Genomic DNA, 16,146 nt, shown 5'->3' on the forward strand with positions numbered 1-16,146 from the left:
GAGTGTCACCAACCTCTGCAAAATAAATCACTCCCTGCTCCGAGTTATAACTGTACCTTCTGCGTATCTTTATTGTCATCTTTTTCATATATATTACTACATATCCTGCATTATCACGTTTTAAACTTGCTTATTCCTCCTAAACAACCAAGTTTCCTTAAGGACGGAGATAAGGTTCTATATTCTTGGGAATGAATGTGGTCTGCTACTTAGGAGGCAAGCAGATATGGAGAGAATGAGTAAATAGAAATCGTTAAATATATAAAGCTAATTAAAATCATAGTATAAAACTGTATATAAAACCCCCAGGTGTCTGAGTTGAAGAACTGGAAACAGGTTGAGAGACAAGAGCAAAAGCCAAAACAATTTTACCGGAAGCCACTGGGATGGTACAGCCCGAGGCCTTCAGCGCTTTAACCGCATCACACACCCGCGCGGGGTAGACACAAACAGCAGCGGTCGTAAGGCCTGTGACGAAAGAAATCGTAACAGCCTGCTTTATGGGAAGTTCACCTTGAACAAGAGGCTTTTAATTATTTACACCACCACCCTGGCAGAAATCAAAATGAGAGAAGAAATAATTCCCCTGCGACACTGCACTGAATGAAAAAGTTTTGACTCCCTAACATTCCCTTCCAGTTCTTGACAATAGGGATCTTTTTCTCCATGTTCAAGACACGGAATAAAATAACTGTGATGCACTGGTCTTGGAGGTCAATATAATGCCACTTTTTAAAGATTCCTAAGTGGTAAACTTAATGGTCTTGACTCAATGAGAATATTGTATTTCATGTAGGTAACAAAATCCAGATTTGTACAGCTAACAGACAGTGGATGAAAAAAGTGAATGAGAACCTGAGAGGGTAGTATAGCAAAACGACATTTAACTGATCCTATTCCCTCTCTTGCAAGAAATAATACAATCTGGATCTGGAGCCCTCACTTGGAGGAATAAGCTCTTAAATTAAAAAAAATCAAATAAAAATCAAACAGCCACTATAAAACAAAGCAAAAACATAGACTTCTATAAAGTTGCTACTTTCAACAATTTTGTATAACAATGCCTATACATAGGTGGTGTTTTTATTGTCAACCCAAAAGACACATAATAAATATTTTTCAAAAGCTGTGGAGTTGTTTAGGTCTATAAATTATCTTCAAATTATTTGGGATAAAATACCTGCATTGGGCCAATGCAACATCTCCACTTGCATATTCATTACCAACAGGCACTCGGGAATCATGAAGCATCCCTCCATCGAAAGATGTGGCTCCTAAAATCAGCCCAGTGAGTACCAGGACACATGGTCTTGGAAACACCCTTTAGCCTTCCAGAACTCGGTTTCCTCGTTTAGAAATAGGGGATCAACTCTCAAAGGTCTCCTCCATTCCTAAGATGTTAAGATTCTAAACTTATGGCAACTTTAGAAAGTCCTTTCTTTCAAGTATACTAAGAGAGTGAATATAACTTTTTTTCAAAAGATTTAACCTAATATACGAGCACGCAATATTCCCCATTTGCATTTTATTCTCAAAAGTATTTCATTTACTCACAGAAAATACTTTATGTATGAGATGTGATTATTAAGTAATGAGACTGGCTTTTGCACATGTGGCTAGGGAATGAGAATCAGTATTTTAGAGTCACTAGATAGAAAATTTCCCACACTGAAGAACTGGAAAGAAAAATAAAGACACTCTCTACCAGAAACTTTAATCCAGGATGGAAAGAACTGACCTAAAAATGAGACTCAGATTCTCTCCCTGCTGTTTTTCAGAGAAGAATCCCAATTATTTGTCTATGTACACAATTCTACTGTGGATTTTATTGCTGTTATCATTTTAGCAACTGAATCTTCTCAAATCCTCTTAGATTTAGTGATTAGTACCATAAAGAGGTAAACACAGACAGATTATACACAATGATTTTACCTTTATCATGCATATTTAAACTTTTTAAGAGATCTTCCCGGATTGGATACTTGGCTTTATAACAGAGCCTTTGAATGTTGGAAGATGTGTCATCGCCTGAAAGTGTAGTAAGATCTATAAAGGTAACGGCTTTCAGGAGCCAAGCAGCCTGGTTTAAAGAAAGTAAAAACAAGATTAAAAAAAATTCATCTCCAACCCAGTTAGTTAGTAGAAAATCATTAGACAAACGTGGGTGCTAATTTCTGACGTCTACCCTGTTCTAAGGCATGTCCTTCTCACATGTGATACAAACATTGCTCAAGAGTGACCAACAAGATGAACACTGCATAGAACAAAATAAAAGAGGGATACAGAGTAGCCTTAAAAATTAATATTTCCGGGTGCCTGGGTGGTGCAGTCAGTTAAGCGTCCAACTCTTGATTTCCGCTCAGGTCATGATCTCAGGGTTGTGAGACTGAGCCCCGCATTGGGCTCTGGGCTCAGCACGGAGTCTGCTTGAGATTCTCCCTCTCTTCTCCCTGCCCCCCCCCATGCATGCTCTCTCCCCCCTCCAAATAAATAGAATCTTTAAAAAAAAAATTATTTTTCCTTCCATAGCTATCCCAAAGTGAAATCCCTAATAGATCAAGCCTCTCCACACCAGACCTCTCCATCTCCTCCACTAGGGGCCCCTGATGGCTACCATATGACAGAACCTGGGAAAAAGAGGGTCTCTATCTGATATTTTACCTCCAGCCTTGGAATCTGGGATGAGACTCTTTAAAGAAGAGTCTCTAATTTTGTTGTTGTTGTTGTTGTTGTTGTTGTTGTTCGCTTTAATCCAATTCCATTTCTAAAACAATATTCATAGTTCATAACTCATTCTAATGAATTTCCTTTTATCTTTCAATCGGAATATTTCCAAGGATGAACAAAATGTAAAATGTCACCCTAAAGGATTCAATCACACTATTTTGCCTCACTTGTGAAATGAACTCTGAATTCCTTTTAGTCCTGTGATGCATAGCACATCTTTGGTCAGTATACACTGAAGGCTATGCTGACCACAAGTACCCTATGAAACATCACTTTTTGAGTTTTGGGAAATGATTTATGAAAATTAATAGTAAGGTAAACACAATGGTCAAAGGAGGTCAACTCTTATGCCTAAGTGCCTCAAGAGCAGACACACCAGGTTTAGATGTTATGGTTTAAAAATTAAAATAGAAGACAACCAAAGAAGGTATGTCTAAGGAACTGAATAAATGTGTTGAGGAAATATGCCATTTAATTCACTCATGAATAAAGATGCCTCAAATTCATTTGCGGCTTTGCCACTCAAGAGTGGTATGATTTTTAACTTTTTTGGATAAATGTGTTATCTTTCTCCAACCCATCATCATCATATATGAATTATTAAAATAAGTCATGGACAGCTGCAATCTTTTAAGTTTAGATGCTTCTTGAGTGAAATTCAATACTGTGGCCTTGAGGGAAGAGACCAAGCATTGCAAACTACAGGAACAGAATGCTCCAGAAGAAACCTTACTTGCCACTCCTTTTTCACGGTTCTGCGAGCCTGGATTTGTTCTGCACGCCTCAGAACTGCTGGTTGATTCACTTGTATTTTGGAGATCCAGCTAAGGTCTAAAGGGGAAAGAGGAACACTTCTTATTAAATATATTCATCTATTTTTACGTGGTCCTTGAAAGGATATACCATTTTGCATCAAAGCTGTTTTTAAAGCCTATGCTTCTTTTTTGCACAATTACAAATAAAGAACCTGTTGAAAGAAACCCAGCCCTGAAAAGGCATTCTTCATGTAAAATCAAGTACATTTGGAACTGGAAGAACCTGTATTGATTCATTACATAGATATGTCTAACAGGGGAGAAAAATGTTATATTACTCGTGCCTCACTTCTGACAGCAAAGACTTATTTGTAAGTGCCCAGTCCAGGAGAACAAATGATTAATAAATACTTAAGTGAATTAATGTTGGGGCTTAAAGGAATCCTTGATCACTACTCCCCTTACTGATAAGATTTATATCTACTAGATGCTGATATGATATGATATGATATGATATATGATATGATATGATATAGCCCATGCTTTCCTCAAAAGGGACTTTTTCAGAATGTATTAGAAGTTACAACATTGATAGAACAGAAGTTAGAAAAAGGGAAAGAAAAAAAACAAAAACCAAGGTGTTCAAAATTCTGGGAGACATCTCTATTGCTTCTGTTTTAAAAGGCTCTTCCCCACCCCGATCCTACCCTCCATCTCTCTGAGTTAAACATAATTTCTATTTTAAACCCAGCCTACACCTAGCTTCAGAACACTGCCAGATCCCCAGATAGAGCTAACATCTGGATACAGCTGTACTATAAAACTGGGATTTAGTTCATCAAGGAGTCATGGTAAAATGGTCTCCTGTACTTACTATATTGTGAGTCACGATCTTATCTTTGAGTGACTAACACCAAACACAGGGTGTATTTCAATTGTATTTCAGTTTTATCCACCAACACTCTATCACAACAGTGACTTCACAGTAAATTAAGCACTTACCCATTTACCTTCTATAACTAACTTTATTTTTATATCCCTCTAGCACCTTCTTCTTAGAAGAGCTGTAAAAAACTACTGTGGAAAAGGAAATATGGCCCAATTATCCATGATGTTCCTTTCTGCAGTTTCAGTTACCCGTGGTCAACTGCAGTCCAAAAACAGATGATCCTCCTTCTGAGGCATCAGAGGGTCATAGCGGCCTAACGCTATGTCACAATGCCTATATCATTCACCTGATTTCCTCTCATCAGACAGGCATTTTACCATCTCACATCATCACAAGAAGGGTGACTACAATACGATAATATATCCCGAGAGAGATCACATTCACGTAACTTTTATTATACCATATTGTTATAACTCTTCTATTTTATTATTAGTTACTACTGTTAATCTCTTACTGTGCCTAATTGATAAATCAAAATTTATCGTAGGTGTATATGAATAGGAAAAAATATAGTATATATATAGGTAGGGTCCAGTACTGTCCAGAGTCTCAGGCATCCCCTGGGGGTGGTCTTGGAACACAGGTAAGAGGGGACTACCATACACAATTCTCTATAATGTGGAGGGGAAACCGCTAATTGCATACTGCACTACGTAACCAAACTAATAATAATAATAATAATACAGTATTTGCATCCACCACAAAAATAAGACCACGTTTCTACAAAAGACATTCTCTCTCATTTCCAATTGATTCTTCTTATCAATATTAATATTGTAGAAATTCCAAGTCAGAGTCTGAATGATTAATAATGATATGCTTATTTAAATACCACTGAATAAGGAGCAGAGTCTGGGTGCTTTTTTTTTTCTCCTAATTAAATTATTTTGTTAGCTGAAATCATTTAACAAAACAAGAGTTTTATCATTTCAATCCATCTGCTCCTCCAAGACACTGTATGGTTTCCTGCTCATCTGCTGAGCTAACATCACAGAATCTAAGGTCAAGCAAATGGTATCTGCCTCTTCTTCCCCATCCAAAGATGGGTTCTAGGTAAAGCCCAAAGAAATAAGACCAGACTCACCCTAATTTACAAGACCTATAAGAACCCCTCTCCACCCAAAGGCAGGGGAGATTCTTTTTTATAAAAAAAAAAACAACTGTTAAGCGTGATTAGGTTTATGGTAAAGATCATTTCCGACAGTCAATGAGGCAGAGTTGTGTGAAACACAAGGCTCACCAACAAGCAACTGTTGACAGTGGCCAAAAGAGGGAAGCCTGTGTTGGTGGGGCAAAGCTCTGAGGGGCTGTCCTTTATCCATCATATGACCCTTCCTGGATACCCCTCCCCGCCTCCTCTCTACTCCCCACCCACACAACCACCATAGGAAGCCTGGCTACTGGAGAGACGCCTCCGGCAATCCCAAGACTTCACCACCTGGCTCCCTTTGCCCTCATAAGACCCCTCTTCTCCCTTTCTGCCCCTCCAGCCCTGGGGTACAGCCTTTCTAAACTACCAGGAGTTCATCGGCAATTATGTCACGTTCCGTCTCTGGACCTGTGCATGCTGGTTATTCCTTCTGCCCTTCGTTATCTTGCCAACAGAGTGAACTCCCACCCAACCTTTAAGACTTAGTTCAAATGCCACCTTCTCTGTGAACTTCCTCTGAACCATACAGGCTGAGCTATTCCTTTGTTTCTATGCACTTAATGCAATTTTATAGTCTACCTTTAGTGAAGGCCCCTTATTCTGAATGCACTGATTTGTCAAAATGTTTCAGTCCCAACAGATTTTTTTTTTTAATATTTTATTTATTTATTTGAGAGAGAGAGCACATGAGAGGGGGGAGGGACAGAGAGAGAAGCAGACACCCTGCTGAGCAGGGAGCCCGATGCGGGACTCGATCCAGGGACTCCAGGATCATGACCTAAGCCGAAGGCAGTCGCCCAACCAACTGAGCCACCCAGGCGCCCCAGTCCCAACAGATTTTTAAAACTCCAAGCAAAGTGCCTGACACGTGGGTGGCATTCAATAAATAAAATGAATAGTTCCCCGAGACCAGAAATGATCAAATTCTGGGCAATATCTTTCCCAACTGCTTTTTCTAAAAAAAAAAACTTTTAGTGTTTACGTCCCTCCCCGCCAGCTTTATTGAGGTATAATTGACAAAAACTGTATATGTTCAAGATATACATCTTGATGTTTTGATATACATCTACACGGTGAAATAATCACCACAATCAAGCTAATTAACGTATCTATCACTTCACACATTTCCCTTTTTTTTTTTTCCTTTTTTGAGTGGGTTGAGAACATTTAAGATCTCCTCTCTCAGCAGATATCAACCAAACAATACAGTATTGTTAACAATAGTCACACTGGAGGTGTCTGGATGGCCCAGTCGGTTGAGAGTCCGACTCTTGATTTCGGCTCAGGTCATGACCTCAGGGTCATGGGATCGAGCCCTGCGTTAGGTTCTGCACTCAGCACGGAGTCTGCTTGTCCCTCTCCCTCTGCTCCTCCCCGGGCTCACTTTCTCTCTCTCCCTAATAAATAAAGAAGATCTTTTAAAAAAAAACATAAAACAATAGTCATGGTGCTGTATACTGTATCTCTGGAACTTATTCACCTTGAATGATGGAACTCTGTACCCCAACTGCTTCTGATTAAAGAACTTGTGGATCTCCACAAGAGAAGCTGGGACTGACGCATGAACAGAATACCTGAGGGCATCCACCTTAAAAACTAATTTTTAGTACAATTCCCCACCAAAGATTAGAACCCACGAGGCCTGCTCTCACACTTCTCAGACACCACTTGCCAGAGGTCCCTGTGAACCACCTCCTGGAGGACGTAATAGGATTATTCTTCTTGCAATATCAGCCTCCACTGTTAAAAATATCATTAGCGGTCATAAAATTATCCGGCCCCATATTTAATCCAGCCACAGAATTTGCCTCTGTGACCTCCCATGGTAATGAATTATATAAGTGACTATCTCATTTTATTAGCACTTAATTTGCTACTCTTTAATTTCATCAAATAACCCCTGTTCTCATATTATGGGGTCTGGGGAAAAGAAAGGACTGATTGGCCTTTGTTATGTCCTTCATAATTTTTAATATTTTATTCGAGTACCCTTTAGCATCTCCTTTCCAGGAGAAGTGATTCTAATGCACACAATCTCATCAGTACCACAGAATCTTCTCTTACGGGGGCCAAGAAGTGTTTCAAGTACACGTGCCTTTGGGGAGAAGAGACATGAAGCCATAATTGGAAAGCAATAATACTCTTTTCTCAAAACTCTCCCGTGAAAAAATATCCTATTGTGTCTCTTAGTATGTCATCTGGGTGGCTTTCAGGCCCTTCTGTCAGTTATAAATTTGTTCTCAAATACTCTTCTCACAATTTTTTATTATTATTATTTTTCCTATGTCTCAGTGGAGACAAATCACTTCCCTACAAATCCACCACGTGGTCTTTCTGCCACGTCCATTGATGCTTCCATGGATGTTCTCGCGCTTCTTCACAATATTTCTCAAACACAAACACCAAACGATAACTCTGTGAAGGGGGGTTTATTTTGCATTTTGATTTTACCTTTGTTCCTAATGGAGAGAAGTAAATTGTGATATGTTATTAGAGATTGTTTTTTCCCAAATTTGGGGAAAGAAAGATTAAATTTCCCATGTTTTCTCTTTTCTTTTTTTTTTTTAAAGATTTTATTTATTTATTTGAGAGAGAATGAGAGAGCGTAAGCACATGAGAGGGGGGAGGGTCAGAGGGAGAAGCAGACTCCCTGCCGAGCAGGGAGCCTGATGCGGGACTCGATCCCAGGACTCCAGGATCATGACCTGAGCCGAAGGCAGTCGCTTAACCAACTGAGCCACCCAGGCGCCCCCATGTTTTCTCTTTTCATTCTTTCTATTTTTAATTCTAATTTGCAACTTCCCGGGAATCAGCCACGACTTCCCATATGTGCAAGTGCCCAGCATAGAAATAGTTGCTCAATAAGCCCCTTGCATCACAGTACATCTATTTTTTACCTCAGACACTGAAACCAGTGAAATATCAACTTGATCATGTCTAGTCTTTCAATCTTAGCCCTGGAAAAGGTTAGCTTGGCTAGAAAAAAGAGCCCTGGATGTCAGTGCATGCCTGATCCATTCAGGCTCAGAAGATACTCAACTTCTATAAACGAGCAGACTCGACCTTGTCCAGTTCCTAACCAAAGACACAAGACAGAAACCATACCGGGAGCTTCATCCTTACTAACAGGTAGAAACTAGAACTTGTTTTCTTCCCAAAGTCTAGTCTACCACCCCATAAGCCCCAGGTGAGCTCTCTAGGGCATCCATGCCCCCAGTGGACACGAGCCAACTCTTCTAACACTCTACCATGTAAGCCCAATCCTTAGAACCCAGAGAGATGGTCTAGAAACAAAGACACCAACAACTTGACAGCATATACTGCCACCGCTCACAGAGCCTTACTACTATGACATCTTCCCACAGCTGCTCTGACCCTAATCTCCAACTCCCATCCCACATACATTCTCCATCCCTAACCATTCTTTAGGATATCAATCCAAGTCCAGGTGAGTGATGAGTTTACTACACCCTCTTCAACGTAGATTTCTGGCACCAAGCTAAAGGCCAACGTGATCTGCTCACTTGTTCCTTTGGTACCAACCTTGAATATTCTCTGCTTATACTCCTCTTCCCTTTGGCTGTCATTTCCAGTATGTCTTGTATCCACAGCCACATGGATTATAACATTCTCAGAACACATCATCACAGTGGAACAGAGTCTGGGTTCACATTACAAGATACGTGTGCTCTTGGACCTGGCTTCACATAGTAGCATCATGTGGGGATTTTAAGGTCTCCCTCCTTCCTCTTACCCTTCATCCTTCCTTGAGACATTAGCCCTTTCCCGGCTACCGCTGCTCTTTACTAATCAATTTCTGTCGATTACTCTCCTTCTCAATCATCAGCTCATGTCTGTAGGTTGATCGAGGCACTAGAAGGAGAACCTAGTCACTTATTCTGACATCAACATACTGTTCGGTGCAGTCCCCAGGTTGCCTATTTCTGTTCCACTTGTTCCCAGGATGCCCTTCACCACTCAGTCACCAGCCTCCACGGTTCAGCAGCAGGTGGTGGCTGCAGTTAGGCAGCTAGAGAGCCACGAGCCCTCAGCAGAGGGAGGCACCCATGTGCAAGTCCTACCGCTCTGCATACTTTAGCCTTTCTGGTGTGCAGGCTCCGTGCAACACAATGCGAGAAACACAGTGGCCTGAAATAGGTTGCTGCTGTCCAGACAAAGCTCAGGGAATAACGCCACCAACTGGCGGAGTTGAATTAGAGAAAATATAAGCAAACATATGGGGACAAAGAGCAATCAATGCATTTAACCAACATCTCCAACTGGTCCCACTGGTCACATCAGTCAGGAATCTTTCAGTTAAAAATGATGAAAACTGACTTTGGTGATGGGACCAAAACGGGAAGGATGGTAAAAGCTCAGATAACTGAGAAGAGATTGGAAGAACAAGCTCAGACAACAGACAGGAATCGAAGACAACAATACAGAGACAAAGCTAGAAGAACAAGGCCAGCATTGATCAGCAACAGCCTGGCCGAGATTTCACAGCAGCGGCTGCAGACAACACCACTGCCGTTTACCCCAACTCACTCAGAGCCTCAGGTTCCATAGGAAAGCATCCGAAGCCTGACCCATGCATGCCTGTGGGGGGCAGGGAAGAGGGAAGATCCACTCCTTCCTCTGTAGCACCTCCAACCTGATCTACGTTCTATAGACAGAATGACCCAATACTAAGAGGACACGTGTTGGTTGCTGGCCAGCCAGAAAATGACAAATTTCTATTACAATGAGCGTGAGTTTGGAACATGCTAGATGGGTTGGCTTCTCTTGGAGATGCATAAAGCATTGGGCACATTAGACTCTATGACAAAGTCCCACAGGAAAGAAATCTCTCGAATGGTCTTTGATTCGGCATTTCTCAAACACTTGACCACAAATGGCTTTTTCCCTGGAACATATGCTTACCACACTGGATGGACAGTAAGTCAAGTTCAGAGAAAGGGAAGGTCAGAGTAGGCTCATCCAGTTGGCTAAAAAAAACTCTTGGATCAAGTGGAGATGTGCAATTGATGCTAAAGCAGAGGTTCTCAGTCTGGAGACATCTTTGGTGCCACTTGCACCTAGTGGGGTGGAGGCCAGGTAAACATCCTACAATGTACAAGACAGTCTCTCAATAGTGTAAGTGCCTGATACTAAGCTTTCTAATTGTAGCGTAAGTGCCTGACCTTAAGCTTTTGACTGCTGAGGGATCCATTTCAAAAGACATCCATCCTGAATAAACATATGGCCAGTCGTATGACACAGCTACTAACAAACCAACCAACAAGAAACTAGACAGCTCCCACACACGAAGCTTCCTCTTTCAGAAAGCCCTGGGTAACCTAAATAACTGCCTGCTCGAGTGACCCTGCTTCCCCTTCGCATGCCCCAATCCCTGCTCTTTTGCTTTAAATTAGCCAATAAAGAGTTAACCCACAAAACCCTAGATATCCCACCCTCAGACCCTAATAAGACTCAGGTCATTGCTTGCGTGTGCACACTGGCTCTTTCTACCCGAAACCTCACAGTGCAGCCCTTGGGTATGTCATGCACTCTCCAGGACTTGTGAGTAATAAATCCTGATCCTCAGAGATCCCTGATGGTTTTTGCTGAACTGTGTGTTCTGCAGTCATAATAAGAACCGGAAGAGACGGACCACCCATAAGCAGGAGCCCCGGGAGGGGAACTGTCTATGGAATTTGCCACAGGTGATGTGCCCAAGTGAGTACCGCAGGCATTCCTAACCAAGGGCGCTACCATCAACAGTCTCAGGACCAAGTTGGTCCGAGGGTTGTGGGTTATTGTTAAGCTGCTTAACAGTCTCAGGACCAATGGAACAGTCCAATAATAGAGACTTAACTGGCCCCCAATGTCAACAGTGCCACAGCTGAGAAACCCTACCCAAAGGATGGGCAGGATTCGGGAAAAATGGGAAACAGGAGTGTCAGAGACAGAGGCAATCTGGCTCTATTTGGTTCACTGTGGCTTATCTGTAAAGCTTCTTAAGTACTAGGCTAAGAGTCTAGATCTGTGCTATCCAATCAGTAGCCACTGGTCACATGTGGCCATCTGAGCATTTGAAATGTGGAACAATCCAATTTGAGATGTGCTTTAAGTGTAAAGTACTCAGCAGATTTCAAAGATTTAATACAGAAAAAGAACACAAAATATCTCTGTAATTATGTTTTTTGGTTTGGGTTTTTTTTTTAAGCCCAGCGTGGTGCCCAATGTGGGGCTTGAACTCACAACCCTGAGATCAAGACCTGAGCTGAGATCAGGAGTCGGATGCTCAACCAACTGGGCCACCCAGGTACCCCTCTGTAATTACATTTTGATATTGATTATACACCAAAAATATAATACCTGGAATACATTTGGTTAAATAAAAAGTATTAAAATTATTTTCACCTGTTTCTTTTCACCTTTTATAATGTGCACCCTAGAAGATCTTAAATTACTTTTGTTGCATATTATATTTCTATTAGACAGCACTGGGCTAGACTTTATCCTGTAAGTGATCAAAGCCACTGAAGATTTCCAAACTGGGCTGTAAGAGAATTAAAGAAGTATTTTCTAAAAATAATCAGCATACAGAATATGTCCCATAGAAATGCTTACACAAATATGCAAGTACAAATATGAAAAGGTATTTATGTTAGTATTGTTGTAAGTGACACCAAGATCCATGATTGCTTCAAATATAGCAGATCCATAATACAGAATATGACCTGCTATTAAAAAGAATGAGGTAGATCAGTAAATACTGTCATGGAAAATCAATTATGATACTTTACTCAGTGAAAACAAGTAGCCTGCACAGCTGTGATTTTCTAAAATAAAAATGTTTATAAAAACAAAAATACAAGTATAAAACATATATCTGTTGGTACCTGTGCAAAAAAATAATAGAATATATACCAAATTGATAGAAGAGTTTCTCTTCAGAGCTAGAATTACGTAAGATTTCTACTTTCTCATGTTATACAATTCCATAACACTGAAAATTTTTACCAAGAGTATGCATTACTTTATTGAGCAGTAAAAACAAAATATACTTAACTCTTTTCAATTGAGAGGCATTGCCAAGCAGCAGTGTGCAAGACAGGTAGAAAGAGACTACAGTAGGTAAACCAGCAAGATGGCTGTTGCTATGGTCCAGGCATCAGCATCGTACAACGCCTCCCTGGGGCATTTCACACCCCAAACCTGTCATGACCAAACTCTGCCACTGAGTCCTTCCACGAATCCAGTCTGACTTAGCTGCATGATGCCAGGCAGAAATGATAACCTCTGAACGCCACTATTATTGCTCCCATAGAAAAGATCACTAAAACATTAGCACCCGGGCCACCAGACAGAACCTGATTAGTATATAAATCCTAGATGATACAAAGATCACACCTGAGTGAGACGGGCCCTCATTGGCCTGCCCATAGCAATGCCCTTCCCCATAGTTAAGGAGTTTATGGAGTCAAAGGTCCAGACTTTCCCCGAGATCACATTCTCCTTCCAGTCTAAGTGCAAGGTGCGCAGGACCCCAGAATTCCCAGACCAAATGTCATTTGGTCTGCTCCCAGAGTCTACAGAGGTCTCCGACCCAAAGTCCGTACCTTAAACTTAAGATATAAGACAGGTTAGGGACTTTGCTCCTAGAAAGTTTAGTCAATATACATCTGTCTATGAATTACCTTTATTCATTCATTCAACTAATAAAAAAAAAAGGGATACATACAATGATGCCAGCACTGCTCTAGGCTCAGTGGGTTCAGCAGTGAATGAAAAACCAAAATCCTTACTTTCACAAAGCTTCTTCTCATGAAGAGACAAACATGTAAATATATGTCGAATCTATTACACAATATATGTGGGCTACATTGAAAAGTTACACAGGATAAGAGAATGGATAGTGGCGAGATGGGGGGAATGGTCAGGGAGTCTCCTATAAGAAAACAACTGTGCAGAGTTCCCTATAAAATAATGAAGCGAGGGGCACATGGGTGGCTCAGTCGGATAAGCATCTGCCTTCGGCTCATCCTCTTCGGGATCCTGGGATCAAGCCCCACGTGAGGCTCCCTGCTCAGTGGGGAGCCTGCTTCTCCCTCTTCCTCTGCCCCCCCCACCTCGTGCTCTCTCTCTCTCTCTCAATCTCTCAAATAAATAAAATCTTTAAAACAAAAAATAAGGAGGGGTGCCTGGGTGGCTCAGATGGTTGAGCGTCTGCCTTGGGCTCGGGTCATGATCCCAGGGTCCTGGGATCGAGCCCCATGTCAAGCTCCCTGCTCAGTGGGAAGCCTGCTTCTCCCTCTTGCTCTGCCATTCACTCCGCTTGTGCTCTCTGGCTCTCTCTCTCTGTCAAATATATAAATAAAATCTTTAAAAAAAAATAAGGAAATGAGCAATGAGACCATCAACCTGGGGAAACTGTGTTCTAGGCAGAGAGAAGAGCAAACGCAAAAGCCCTAAAGCAAGAGTGAACATGTCATATTTGTGGCAGAGTAGGGACACAGGTGTAACTGGAGGACAGTAAGCAAGGAGGACTGGGAGTGGTGGAGATTAAGTCAGAGAGGCAGGGCAAGGACCAGATCATATAAATGTCCTCCAAACTCTAGTCATGACCCATGGACATGTCATGAAATCAAATTTGTTAGCTGCCACTAGTATTTTTTAAAAAGAAGAAGAAACAATAAAATGGAAAACATCAGGACACCTTATATATACTACAAGTAGGGGTCATTTACAGAAATTTTGTTTCAATTATACATATGTAGGCATGTCCTGTGTGGCAATATAAAATACATGGCCTGTTGTGAGGCATGGCCCGTAAGGTTTGAAAGCCCCTCAAGAAGGACTTTTTCAGCATGGAAAGGACTTTAGATGTGAGACAGGAAGTCTTCAGAAACTCTGTGCAGAGGAATGAAATGATCTGACTTAGATTTACATTTTAAAAAAGCCCCTCCGGCTGCTAAGGGTAAGCCAACAGCAAGTGGTAGCTTGAACCAGAACAATAGTAGTGGGGAGGACAGAATGGTCAAAATCTCATCAGTGCACTGGCTGTAGCATTTGTATTCTGTCTTTAAAATTTGCCTTCAAACAAATACGAGCTGCTCATTCTCTGGTCTGGAGAGTGAACAGTCCAAGAAAAGTTGATATTCCAGAAGCAGCTCCAAGGTTCACAGAGCACAAAATTCAAGGAAGAGTTCCCTCTGGTCAGGACCCATAAATGTGCTCAGATAAGTCTCTGTGTGGAAGAATTCACAGACTGGAACAAACCATCAGAGCTGAGCCCTCTGCCTCCAGGCCCTGACTGCTGGAGTAAAATCGACTACTGTTCCCAATCCTCCGTCTGCTGAGCTTCTGGTCCTCACCAGGATGACCCCATCATCCTGGTTTGCCCAGGATGTGCCCTATTTACCCTTCCCTGTCCCATCCAGTTGAGCATTTGCTTCTGTATTTCATTTTTTAATAAACAACATAAACCAGGCTGGGTTTCGTAGACACCAGCTTCTACCACATTCTCCAGTCGTAGGGTAAGAGGAAAGTGCAGTGAACAGAGAGACCTCAGTTGAACATGTGGTTCACTCGGTAAGGAGAAAACTCAACTATTCCCCATCTCCCAGACATAGAAAAGTTAACACTTCCGGCATGCAGGGCACTCACAGACAACTGAGGGCACTTGAAATTTTTATGGCTAGAAATGGCTGGCTGGGACGCCTGGGTGGCTCAGTCGTTAAGCATCTGCCTTTGGCTCAGATCATGATCCCAGGGTCCGGGGATGGAGCCTTACATCGGGCTCCTTGCTCAGCAGAAAGCCTGCTTCTCCCTCTGCCTGCCAGTCCCCCTGCTTGTGCTCACTTGCTCTCTCTTTCTGACAAATAAATAAAATCTTAAAAAAAAAAAGAAAGAAACAATAAAAAAGAAAGAAAGCTGATTCCTTCCAGTCTTGGGTGGTGGTAGAAGTACGCGATGCTCTTTGTCTCTGCAGTCATTTGAAGATACGAGCCAGTTGTGCCCTGGCCCGGGCCCAAGCCCAGAGAAGACACAGACACACCACGCCCCCAGTCAGTAGGAGATGAGAAGTATGAGAACCTATAGGTAAGGTAAATAATCAGTATGAATATCTAGATTCCTAGAGGGGAACTAACTGAAAGCAATGCTTTTGTCATTTTTATATTCTATAAATCTAAACCTATTTAGGGTTACCCTTTTCATTTTGAAAAAAAAAATCTATTAGCAACAATGAGCTCCAAAAAAGGATGCTTAATGAAATATTAAATTCTGAATTTCCATTTCCCAGAAAAGTTGATGATTTGTAATTTGTACAAAATGCTTTTCAACATCACGTGCCAAAATAGCTCTAAAGAGATATCACTGACTCCAAGACCCAAATCTGCTAACAAGCATCTTTATACACTGCAAAAATTAGCAGTTATGTTAAGAAGCCTGCACTTAAAGATGGCAATTTAACACAGCCTCAGAAGATGCAGTGACAGAAAGCTCTGAAGCATGACTTTCCAGTTAGATAAAATGAGTATGGATGGTCCCCAATTTACGATGGTTCGATTGACAAT

General features: G+C 41.5%; 1 protein-coding gene across 2 annotated transcripts in view; it reads right to left on the bottom strand.

Moving 5' to 3' along the window:
* DERA (deoxyribose-phosphate aldolase) overlaps positions 1-16,146 on the bottom strand; it is a 123,955-nt gene that overhangs the window by 67,897 nt on the left and 39,912 nt on the right. For both annotated transcript variants that reach the window (XM_045873799.3, XM_045873798.3), the window contains exons 2-4: positions 3,461-3,558; positions 1,933-2,080; positions 373-468 (exon numbers count right to left, since the gene is read on the bottom strand). In XM_045873799.3, the coding sequence (XP_045729755.1) occupies positions 373-468; positions 1,933-2,080; positions 3,461-3,558 (342 nt within the window). The remainder of the gene's footprint in view (positions 1-372; positions 469-1,932; positions 2,081-3,460; positions 3,559-16,146) is intronic.

The sequence above is a fragment of the Mirounga angustirostris genome, unplaced genomic scaffold, assembly GCF_029215605.1.
Source record: "Mirounga angustirostris isolate CCGP_5_RB_7025 unplaced genomic scaffold, mMirAng1.0.hap1 SCAF_5, whole genome shotgun sequence".
NCBI classification, from domain to species: Eukaryota; Metazoa; Chordata; class Mammalia; order Carnivora; family Phocidae; genus Mirounga; species Mirounga angustirostris.